Source organism: Epinephelus moara, chromosome 23 (assembly GCF_006386435.1).
Source record: "Epinephelus moara isolate mb chromosome 23, YSFRI_EMoa_1.0, whole genome shotgun sequence".
Lineage (NCBI taxonomy): Eukaryota > Metazoa > Chordata > Actinopteri > Perciformes > Serranidae > Epinephelus > Epinephelus moara.
The window spans coordinates 6,029,550-6,042,200 of NC_065528.1; the positions used below are offsets into that span (position 1 = coordinate 6,029,550).

General features: G+C 42.6%; 2 protein-coding genes across 2 annotated transcripts in view; both read left to right on the forward strand.

The window, feature by feature from the left end:
- The first annotated feature begins 3,558 nt into the window (after positions 1–3,558).
- LOC126384740 (NXPE family member 3-like) overlaps positions 3,559–12,651 on the forward strand; it is a 16,905-nt gene continuing 7,812 nt past the window's right edge. The window contains exons 1-4 of the mRNA XM_050035994.1: positions 3,559–3,809; positions 5,286–5,726; positions 6,520–6,815; positions 7,696–7,766. Coding sequence (XP_049891951.1) covers positions 3,708–3,809; positions 5,286–5,726; positions 6,520–6,815; positions 7,696–7,766 — 910 coding nt within the window. The 5' untranslated portion in view covers positions 3,559–3,707. The remainder of the gene's footprint in view (positions 3,810–5,285; positions 5,727–6,519; positions 6,816–7,695; positions 7,767–12,651) is intronic.
- Positions 10,955–12,651, forward strand: part of LOC126384737 (NXPE family member 3-like) — a 61,944-nt gene continuing 60,247 nt past the window's right edge. The window contains exon 1 of the mRNA XM_050035989.1: positions 10,955–11,474. The gene's annotated coding sequence lies outside the window, so the exon portion shown is untranslated. The remainder of the gene's footprint in view (positions 11,475–12,651) is intronic.

The window sequence follows — 12,651 nt, forward strand, 5'->3', positions numbered from 1 at the left end:
TCACCACCCTCCTCTGATAGGAGGAGCTTTATAAACCGAACCATGTGCTTTTGTTGCACAAGAAAATGAACCTAAATATGAGGTGTTTTACCTACATTGGCCACGTTTCCCAGTTAAGATCGATCTTAAGACTTGAGAGCACAGTTAAGAACATCTTAGCTAAGAAGGGTCGCTAAGATAAGAGTGTTTCCCAGATGAGTTCTTAATGCCCTTCTTAGGATCGCTCTTAAGATCGCTCTTTAAAGAGGACCTATTATACTCATTTTCGGGCCTTTGTATTTGATTTCTGGACTCCTATAGAGCAGCTACACACGATTACCTGCACACAAAGCTTTGTAGATCTTCAGGACGCTGTGCCTCTCGCTGCACTGCTCCCTTGTATTTCCTGCATCCCGCGAAAACGGTCTGTGTAATTTACTCCACCCACCGGCCCTCGCCTCCCGCCGAGCCCACTCCGCTGTGATTGGTCACACTCCCGAGGACTTCCGGTGGGCTGCCGAGCGCTGCCGGCATGCCTGGGCAAAAAAATACAGACACCTTGCTGAGGCCGTTGCCGTCTCCCACCACCTCCAGGAAGCTCCCCACTGCATAAAAACTCAGCGCAGCCAGGCACTGCACCTCCGGGCTGAGGGCGAAATTGCACCGGGTTGCCCTCCGGATGTGTGGAGACACTAAGGCCTAGTCCACACGAGCACGGGTATTTTTAAAACCGAACTTTTTTGGCCTCCAGTTTTAAAGAAATCTGCGTCCATACGAGCGGTGTAATAAAAATACCTCCGTCCACATGACACCGCAAATTCCACTATCAAGCAATGTAATACACATGCCAAAGCAGTAGGTGGCGATATAACTCCTAACTGTAAGGCCATTGTAGCCAATCAGAAGGCAGTAAAACGTAATTACCGGACTTCGCTCAAGAGGTGGAGCGGCGTTTTGATCAGGAGGGACTCCGCGTTGCTGCAGGGCGAGAGCAGGCAGTTCTTGAGGCGGCTCAGAGGAAACGAGTGGACGTGGGTTCCCCGGAACTGACCCCCTTTCCACCAGAGCGGCTAATAGAGCTTAGATTGGGCCCAAAAAAAACAGCCCGACCCGGCCTGAGCCCGTGCACGTTATGTCTGGGACCGGCCCGGCCCGTCCAATTAACTGTAATTATGGGCCCGAGCCCGATTTAAACTTTTTCCAAACATTTTTCAATAAGTTGGCTGTTATAATTAAGAGTATTAAACCACAATTCTTGTTATTTTAATGACAGAAATATAGGATCTTAATGAATGGTGCAACACGGAAGCATGATTATGTAATAAAACAGGTGTTTATTTTAGGATCCAGGTGGTGAAGGGCTATGCGCGCACAATGTTCCAACTGGGGACAGCCCTCCATTCCGAAACACCCCCACTCCGAAATCGATTTTCAAGTCCATATCGAGTTTCCTGCATCAAACACTGCCGCCCGCTTTCCGTCCGCACTCGCACAATTCTGAAATTTGCTGTAGGCTACTACAAAAGCTTGAAATGAACGTTCAACTCATTGTTTTTTTATTGAAAATATGTCACTGTCTTCATTTATTATGTATAATTTCTCTAGCAGCAAACACATTTAAAGGAGACGCTTGTCAAGTATTTTTACGCGCGCTGTCCGTGGTGCTGAAATCTGCCTTTCTGATTGCTTCCGTCTCGTTCATTCAAACTTTGTAAACACAGTTGGGATTTGTAGGGGACATATGTATGCTGCTCACTATAAAATGTGGTTACTATAAATAGCCTAAATGTATCTCTGTGCAGAGAGAGCTTAGAATCTTCATCAGGAGGTCAACATGAGAGAAGGTCCACTTTTGGAAATGCATGAAAGCCCTGAGTCAGGAGCACAGACTTTTCTTTTTTTCATTCAAGGTTACAAATAATGCTGTTATGTTCCTTAAATGGCTTGATTTAGTTATCAAAGTTTCATTTTCTTAACAATAAAGATGCCGTGTTCATCCATTCTAGTTCTCTTATAACTGCATGATTATGCTCCCAACAAAAATCCCGCCCCCTGACTGCTGACACCGGACTTTTCCAAAAAGTTCACCCTGGACTCTGGTTACAAATAACTCCGGGGGGTTTCAGGGGCCCAAAACCGCGGTTACGTGTGGATGAAAGGCCAAACCGTGAGCAAAGAGTCACAGTTTTATAAATACCCGGGTTGGTGTGGACAGCCCTTAAGTTGATGAGGCGTTGTATCTCAGCATGGGGCAGCCGGTACTTCATTTGGACAGCCCAGTCTGACAGCATGTCGAGTGGGCTGAAGTGCTGACGCACAAATGCATTTACATGACTGACTACTAACTGTAGTGTGTATATGTTTTTGTTTTTTGTTTTAATCGAGTTTCTACATCATTTTCCTACACATTTATTCACCATGGTCTCCAACCTGTAAGTTGGGCTTTAATTATCTTATCTCTACTTACCCTGTAGATGCTCGAGGGTCATTCTGTGTCAACTCATCTAAAACTTTAGATTTTGATAGTATATAATTTTAAAGAACTAAAGTCGGTCCCCTGGTGCTGTACTGTGGCTGTTTGTGGTTATGTGGTTCTTTAGCCACTAAGGAGAGGTGCAATTGAATGTGAGACGATGATAAATCACTCAATAGACCTCTGAACAGTTTGTCCCCCTCACTTCTGAAATGATGGCTACACGCCCCTGCCGTATTGCTTGATGGAAACGGGGATCCTGAGATCGATTGCTTCTGTCTCCGCCCACATACCTGGGAACTCGCAATATTCCTTATCCGTGTAAAGTTCACCTTGAGGAAATGTCACTGTTACCCTCTTGATTCTTATTCCCCCTCTACAGGTATGTTGTCGTCGTTAAAGAGGGTTAAACATGATTGTTCGTTAACATGTCAATTGTTTTCAAGAGAGTTTGTGTGACATCATGAGTAAATTAGAGAGATATATTGTCGAGTGTAGTTAAGTGTGTGTGAGTGAAGTCCCCGCTTTGTAACATAGACCAACCCGTAGCCGGGCAGAGTGGCACCGCCATTTTGTGTAAACTGTGAACTCACATGTTGTGGTATCTTTTTTTACTGTTATCAGCATTAGTTACACCGTTTCATGCACTTTGGGGACTTTTTGTGAGAGTTTATTGAGGTTGAGAAGTTTTGCTGTATAATATTTGAGAAAGCAGTTTGCCTTTGGTAAATACTGTGTGTATGGTAGCTGAAAAAGTGTGTACTCTCTACACAAAGATGTTTCTCCCGTACTTCTTTGTAAATAGTTACATATAAGAATTGTTTGAGTTAAGTGCTCATTGTGATTCTTATTACCTGTTTTTCAGGGGTGTAACAACTGTGCTATTCAAATATTTACATGATGTTGCAAAGTGTTCATTATGTGGTCACCTAATGACTGGTGTTAAACTGCAAGAGAGACAGAGAGGCTGCTGTCTTTGGTTGTGAATTTGATTGATGGTTGATAAAAGGAATTACCTGTAAGACCGGATCTAGTCATGATAGCTGAAAGTTAAGGAATTACCTGTAAGACCGGATCTAGTCATGATAGCTGAAAGTTGGACATGTCACACTACTTGTATAGAGAGAATTTTACAATCAGGTTCAAGTCTCAGCATAACAAGGTTTCAGTTACCTCTTTGTTCTTTGTCTTTTATGTTTCCAGTACCAGAGGAAGTGGTTACAGTGCTGTGCTACGGCCATAGATCAGGACTGCCATGAAGGCCAGAGCTTGTACAAGAAGGCAGTACGGCACCATCCTCCTCGTTCTGGCCGTGGCTGTCTTAATCTTAGTGCTACACAACATGGACGTTCTGGAGGTGAGAACGTGTTTTTAGTGAGATCACTTGAATGATGGACCCCATTTGAAATGTTTAATGTTGGTCAGGTTTCAGGGTATACTTTTTAAATATGTGTTTCACTGTGATTCAAGATAACAGTAATGCTCTTCACTGTAATTAAATGCAGTTTGAGTTAAATGTTAATTTTCCTCTCAGTCCTGTGATTATGCCGGCAATATTCTGTAAACCCCCGACAAGATAAAAATCCTCAGTGTTTTCTGTTCTACTTTTTGGTTGCTTCCCATCAGAGATTTCTGTAATTCTGTTTTTTTCTGTGCTCTTTTCAGTGGTTTGAGTTGGGCAGGGCTCAGTCTGAACAATCTGATGCCATATACTTACATGCACCAATCATGCACGTAAATAAATCAACATTTGAATCAAAATCTGATGACAGTTGGTGAATGTCAATCAGATCTGATTAAAATAGTTTTTTTCCTGTTTGGTCATGAATATTTGATATTAAAGAGAAATACTTAAGATTTGAACTGTTACAATCTTTCAGAATATTGTCAGCAATATCAAAGCAGCTTCAGGTCAAATACTCACACACTCACCTTAAAAAGAAACTGGAGTGGAGGGCAAAACAATGAAAAATAACACAATTGCGAAAACTGCTTCCTACTCCAGACTCATTGTCAATGATTTTATGTTTTCAGAGTCTGTGTGTAAAAGATCCTGCACTTATCATACATCTTATTAAAGATTTTTATTGTATAAATCTACACAGCACTGTAGAAAAAGTAACCAAACACTCTCTGATGATCTTGTTTTGACATCATGACATCACTGGATGTGGTTACAGATACCATAACCAACAACACATACTTCCGAGCACAGTCGTTCCTCCTTAATCATCAACTTCATTTTACCTTCTCCTCCACTGTGATCTGTAAAGATTAATGAGAGAAAAATCAATGAGGTTTGATGTTTTTTTCCTGGATTCTCTTCATCGCCGGCTCAGTCCATTGTGCATGCAACAAAATACAATGCATCTTTTGGCCATGAAAATCTTACTCTACCATGTCACACCATCAGAAGTGAAACAGCCTCAAAATGGCTTCTGGGCAAATGAAATAAAATACCCTGAAACATGAACTTTAGTGAACAAGACCTTAAAATACACACACACACACATGCACGTGCGTGCGTGCGTGCGTACACACACACACACACACACACACACACACACACACAATCTTTGAATTTGAATAGCATAAAAAAATGCATTCTCTCCATGGCTCAATAACCAACAACAGAGTAAGGGCCACAGGGGAAGTTGGGAAAGGTAGAGATTCCTCCAGCTAACAGATCAACTGTTCTTATCAATCACCCAAATGTATTCAGTTACTTTGAGTTTGGGCCTTCTTGACCCTTTTGCTTTATTTAGTAAATTAGCTTGCATTTGCATTTGTTTGATGCGTCTTTGTCACCATCTCTCTCTTGACCCCCTGCCAGTTTCAGCATATAATGAAGTCCATCATCGTCCCAAAAGTTTCCACTGATCCTGACATGAATCACAGCTTCTGCACCTTCCAGCCACTCTCCGCTGAGGACGCTCTGGAGGAACGCCTCCTACTAGACTCCATTGCTTGGCCTGAAACTCCACCTTTGCCATCTCCCGTTTCCCTGGAGCAGACCAGTGATCCAGCTCACAGCACCTTCACCATTCTCCCAAGGAGGGGAGGAGGACAGTGGCACGTAGGGGATCAGCTGGAGGTCATGATAAAAATGTCTGACTTCCATGGTCATCCCAAGAAGTATGGGGGGGACTTCTTACTCGCCCGGCTCCACAACCTGAAGCTTGGTGCAGGTGTAGCTGGGCAAGTGGTGGATCATCTCAATGGGAGCTACTCTGCTGTATTCTCTTTACTCTGGGAAGGAGACGCACAGGTTGAGGTGATGCTAAATACTACTATGTTAAATGTGGTTGTACTGCAGGTGTTAAATCTGTCTTCTAAATGATTATTCACTAAGCTCCACCCCTTTTAGTTACTGTTGCTACACCTGTTAACATTTACTTTTAACAGCACAGATGCAGCTTGTAATAACAATGACAGATTTACCACACGTTTTTGAAACAATGGGACTGTTTCATACAAAAGCAGGGTCTCATTTCTGGCCGTCAACTGTAGATCTTTTGGCTTCAAACTGTCACTAATAGGTTTTATCAGCTGTAGCTTGCTAATTGATACTGTAGCTCTATGAGTTGGGTGAAAACAGTAACTCGTGGAGCTGAAATTTTTTTGTCACCAGTAGACGTGTTTTAAAACAACAAACCTTTAATAGTCTTGATTAATTAATTTGTTGCACTTTTCCATATGTGTTCTTGCTTTTCAAAAGGCTTAAAAAAAGACAATCCTCTTTAAACACTTTAAATGCAGAGTATCCCAGTTACTACAGCCCCATGCACACCACTTCAATATATGGAAAAATCCAAAGCTTGACAGACCTGCCACGCCTAGTTGTGGTTGCTAAGCTATGATTGGACAATTGCCATTTGGGGGAGGGGTTTAGTAAATGGACAATTCTCTGGAGATTCTCATCCCAAGTCAATCTGGTTTTGGAAGAAATGATTTTTTAAAATGTTTCACAGTATGCGGCTTTAAGTAGTATTCACTTCATTTGTCTTTATTGATATGAGTGAACATGATTGGACTTAGTGAAAACTCTTAATTCTATATCTAAACAGGTGACACTGGTTCATCCTAGTGAGGCTATCACTGTGCTGAGCAGGCTGACCAGAGAACATCCTGACAGGATTTACTTCCACAGCCTCTTCCGCTCAGGCTCACTCTCTGAAACTACTGTCTGTAACGTCTGCCTGCGTCCAACCCAGCAGCCGCTGTGCAACTACACTGACGTCCGTACAGGCGAGCCTTGGTTCTGCTACAAGCCAAAGAACCTGAGCTGTGACTCCAGGATCAACCATTCCAGGACAAGATACAAAGTAAACATTGAGGCCAATGAGACAAAGCTCTTTCAAAGGTGAGGCAGCAGAGAGACAGGACTGGCATTTTGTATAACTTCCAATGACATACATCCAATGCTACCTGTGTGTCTCCTTGATGGGAACTTCCAGAAGTTTATAACTAATCAGTCCAGGCATGAAAATTGCTCACCTTTCGGCGAAATTCGCCGTTTTGAATACAAAATAGGTGACGTACGTGAATCGTGTAGATCCAATGATAAAATATTTTTTTTGGGGAAGCGAACATATGCGCGTGGGCATTTCATGAGGGCAGTCACCAAGTGGCCTGGTGAGACTAGTGAATGTCAAGCTAGTTGCTAGCTGTCAGTACTGTAATGCGCGTCCCTCCCATGTTGTTTGTTTGCTGTGAGATGTTCAGAGGGAACGTAGGTGTCAATCTTGTGTTTCGATGCTTGAAGGAGGAGATAAGATATATATATATATATATATATATATAATGAATCTAATAGGCTATAACTTTAAGTTGCTAGCAGTTTATTTGCACCCATTAGATATGATACAGCAATGGCATACAGTTTAGGTCTACAACATTGCAGGTTGTACAACCAAAACAACATTCTGTAGAGCTGAGGGTAACTGCAAACTCCATTGATAATTATCTGTGTGTTGAGCACTGTAAGCAGCACCTTGCACATTACACATAGTCACTGGAACCATTGCTTAGATGAAAATATTAGTTAGTGCAGAGTTAACTCACAAAGTGGATGTTTAGAGGCTAAAAATGAACTCTTACGTAGTTGTTTCCTATTGTAGTGTTTGATTTTTGTAGTTTTAACTTCATACGATGATTTCAGATTTTGTCCAGTATTGTTTTATTTATGTTGTTAATGTTGTAGTGTGTGCAAGAGATAAATTATCGTGTGGACCTCCTCTCAGGGGTGTCAACTTGAAAGTCTACATTCGGGCACCAGGACCTGCCAATGTTGATGTGTTGCCAAAAACAATAGGTAAGGCACATTTTTTTCTACTGCCAGCACTGGCTATAATTCAAAACTGAATGTGCTACAGACAGTGAATGTAAAACAGATGTAAAAACATACGTGAACAACTTGCCACTTAACTCTGGGTAGCATTTCCCTGTAGAGAGAAGCATTTAGCCCAAATTGCGAAGAGCACTGGGAACATGGAGCACTACGCTAAAAGTTTATCAAACATGGCACCAGCTGTTAGCAATGTGACCAGTCTCTCTGGAGTAATGTTAGCTCATAATGCCATCAATGCCTCATGTGCCAGCTGAAATGTTGTTGTAGTAACAGAAAAAGTGCCAGCAGGTGGCAGGAGCTACATTTGAAGTACCCTAGGCAAACATACAAGTCACAATAAAAGCCTATTTAGAAAATTAAGAGATTCTCTCTACTGAAGTTATAAGGGGCTTTTAATTTGAAACGGATACAGGAAGTGTTGAGTTTTAAATGACGACGCAATGTATTAACTTTATCAAGGCAAACAGGAGCAGATAAAAAGTAAAAATATAAAAATACAGAGGGAATAATAAATAACGGCCTGTTTATAAGGTAGTCTGTTTCAAATGAAGCTCGTAGCCTCTGCAGTTGTGGTGAGTAAAAGCCCCATCCAATATGTTTACATTTTCTTACTTTATGTCCGTCTCCATTATGAAGAAGTAACATTGTTTGCTAGCTTCATGCTAATGACAGTACTCACCGGGTTGCTAAAGTGGTTCTGCTGTTTATCACCATCATTTTTCCCCTTTTTATTCTGTGTGGTAACATCCCTAGAGGAAATATCAAACACCCCTGGGCTGTTGTTGTCATACAGTTGTCTACGGCAGCTTATCGCTCTGTGTTCCTTTTGGTCAAAGTGACGGCTGTGACGGGAGCAGTCGTGAATGAAAAGAAGAAAATCAAACATGCTAGACTTTCTGTTTGATCGTTGTGAGGCGTCTCAGACGTGGCTTTGAACGTCGTTAACTATGACACACTACACGAGATGAAACGATGGATTGTGGATTGGAAAGCTTACAACACTCATTGGCGTTTACCATCCATGCCCACCGTACCTTGCTGTGTCAGGCTAGAAGCGGGCTGATATCGCATAGTGTGTACCTGGCATAAGACATTTATACAGTCAGTGAATACCAGCTGTTATCCCCATAATGAGGAGCTGCAACTGCTTAACGTCACTTGGTTTTAGCTTGATATTGCTTTAGTGCTTTGTTTCTCACAACTGTGTGGAGGGAGTATTTATTATTTGTATGTACCAGCGTATCATTACAATGCACAACAACTGAACAACTACCTGTCTATCGCAGATAGCCTATACATTTAACAGTTAAAATAGATGCTCTCATGTTCTTATTAGCACCCTCATTGTTTCTCCCAGTTTTGAAGAACATTTTTTTACATTCATACACCTGGTGAGGTAGCTGAGGCTTATATTAATTCCAGATAGGTTCTGATCCCCATAAAGGTACAAGCTACAACATTTTTACACCATTTGGGTCTATAAATAATGAGTTTGATTGTCATTGTAGATAAAAGTATTGCATCAAGGGATGGATAATAGTATTTCATATTTTTGTTATTTAATCATTTAGGTTGTTTTCATTTATTTATTGTCATTGTACAAAGCAGAGTTGACAACAAAAGCAGTTGTTGTCCCTTTATGCTACATAAGGAAAAACAAAAAATGGAACTAAAATTAAAGCGGCAAGCAGCGATGAACAGGCTCTTTCACCTTTGTGCTTGATGTGGGTACTGGCAGGACACTGGCTGATGCAGCTGTGCATTGTGAAACTGAACAGGGAAGTGGGATTGTGGCAACACTGTTGAACAAAATACCTGTTTCCTGTTTTTCTGTTGCCACTTACTGGCAACAGGAAATAACTAAATATTGGCATGTAGATGTGTTCAGGCTGTGACTCTTATCAAACATATGAAGTCTGAGGTAGATTTGAACATCTACAGAGGAGTTACAAACCACTTCTTGTTTTGTGGCGAAACATGGAAATTTGATGCCACGCCACGGTCACACAGTTTGACAGAAACTCAAGCTTTTAACAACTTTACATGTTGAAGGTCTTTAAAGGATAACTTAGGTATTTTTCAACCTGGGCCCTATTTCCCCATGTGTATGTGTGCGTATGATTCATAGGTACAACTCGTTTTAAAATTGGTTCAGTATTGAGGGAGGCGGATGCACCCGGGAGCCGCGAAACGAGCTAAAACGGTAACGGGGGCAAATGCGTCCCGTATAAGTTTGCGCATTAAAAGTGCTTTTTTTCGCCACTGACCGGTTCAGATCGCCAGTGCTATCTCTGTAAATAGCATACTAAGCGTTTCCCTGACCCTTCACCTCCTCCCGGCTGTGACATCATCTCGCGAGAGCTTTGCTTGTTGTCGGAAGAAAACAGAGGAGCCATGCTGAGCGCCGCTCAGAGTGACGTTTGTTGTCCCGGTGTACAGTTGAGAGTTTTACTGCATCGGTATCATGGCTGCATATTTACCCGATTTCGAGAATGAGGATGAGCCCTTTTATTACGATGGTCACCCGTACTTATTTGAGCCCGAGTATACGGATGAGGAGCTCCTGCAAATTGAAGAGCAGACGAGGATAGAGAGAGAGGGCCAACGAGCAGACGAGGGTGAAGTAGCGGCTGCATGAACGCGAATCTCTGAGGACTGGTGGTGCTCCTTGCTGTGACTCCATGCCCACAGAGGAAGAATGTCTGTGTTGCAACAAGCAGGGTTGGGTCGGTATGAGAAAAAAAAAAAACTGTCCGGTTTTTGTAAAAAAAAACAACAAAACGCATCAAGTCGGTAATACCGGATTTTCGCCACTTGGGGGCGCAATTGACTCATTTAAAATAAAAAACGACCTTAGGACAACAGAGTGACAGTAACAAGTTGTTTCTTTTATTCCTTACAAATAAATTTTGCAGCTTACTCAATCAGTGCAAACAAGGGTTGCCTCCTTCGTCTGGCTCAAAGCCAAAGTGTTGCCATAGTGGCGCATTCCTTGAATTTGTCGAGACTAAATTGTCCGCCATTATCGACTCCCCGTCACTATTAAACAAACTCCAGGCTACAGTAGAGGCGCATTCGCACCTCCTAGCTCAGTCCCCGCCCCACCCCCCTCTCTCTCCTGCTTGCTGTGCGCTTGGTGAAGAGGCAGACACAGGTGCTCACAGACTCGGGCGTACTATAAGCGGAGCGGACTACGTGTAAAAATGTCCGTGAAAAATCCCCGCGATGTGAAAAATACATGCCGAACAGTCTTTTGTGTGACACTGGTGCGCGGAGCGAAGTCCGCGCGGTTGTGCTTTGCGCGCACAGGGCTTTCGGACGTCCACTTTTACCGGGCGGACCTCCGCGGCGTCTGCTCTGCGTACATTCTGCCCGAGTATGCGGTCCAGTCGGTCTCAAAAAATAAAACCCGGTCCAAGATGGAGTACCGGACCGAATTGGTATTACCGAGAACCGACCCAACCCTAGCAACGAGTGGGACCTGTTGCCCAATATTCATGGTCTCGATGTGTCCTGGGATGATACAGAAACTACCAAACGCTGTGTAACTACGTTAGAGGATTTCCCCCCTCTGATCAACAGGGCAGTGCTGGATACCTTTTTTCATGTGCCCAAAATAAATTGGAGAAGGCGGCCAAAACCACAGGAACCAAATGGTCAACTATCCATCAAGTAAGTATAACTAATATGTCTTTATGCATGTAATACTGATACCTAGAATAGTCTCCGAGACGCACATTTACTGTTGCATACTTTGCAACAAGCAAAGCTCTCGCAAGATGACGTCACAGCCGGGAGGAGGTGAAGGGTCAGGGAAATGCTTAGTATGCTATTTACAGAGATAGCACTGGCCATCTGAACCGGTCAGTGGCGAAAAAAAACACTTTTAATGCGCAAACGGGACGCATTTGCCCCCATATCTACCTCGCGGCTGCCGCCTCCCTCAATACTGAACCAATTTTAGAACGAGTTGTACCCATGAATCATACGCACACATACACATGGGAAATAGAGCCCAGGTTGAAAAATACTGAAGTTATCCTTTAAATGGGACAGACAAAATTTGAAGTCAAAGGGATTATATATTTTGGAGGGTTTGTTAAAGTATGACCCTTGTAAATAGCCCAAAATTCACCAGAATTGCACAGTAAATACAAAATTGCTGACTTCCTGTTAGAGTATGGCTCCAAGAGACTCTTTTGTACATAATAATAATACTTATTCCTTGCATTTCAATAGGGTCCTCGTACCATTGGGCGCTCTGGCCCTAATTTAAACTAGTAAATGGGTTGTGGCGCTAGATTATTAATGACTGTAGTATTAAGAAGCTCCAACGTTACCTTCTTTTTTATTTGCAACTCTTAGCTTACTTTTTTATGTTTTGGTGTTATTTATTATCATGCTGCAACAGCCTCTCCTCCTGCTGTCCGTGCGTCTGGGCTGCTGCGCCGCTTTTACACAGACACATAAACACACAAACACGGAGTAAAGATGCCACGGTAGAGACAGGGAAGTGAAGATAACTTGAGCTGACAACAGCTACACTTGATACTGTAAGTGCAATAAAACCTCCACGAAAAAAGTCAGTACTTTATTAATACAGTTGTTCAGCAACATGTAAACATGTAGGAAAGCCATAATCCTATCTGCACTGTGCACAGTCTTTCATCCACCACCGCCAGGGGCGGATCTAGAAAAATATTTATGGGGTGGCAAGAGGGGGGCAGGAATTTTTGAGGGGTGGCAACATATGGCGGACGTATATATACTGAATTTAATCGCAGTTATCACAGTTTGATGAGAAATAGTATGTTCACACTACATAAGGGCACGGGCTGCCATTTACAAA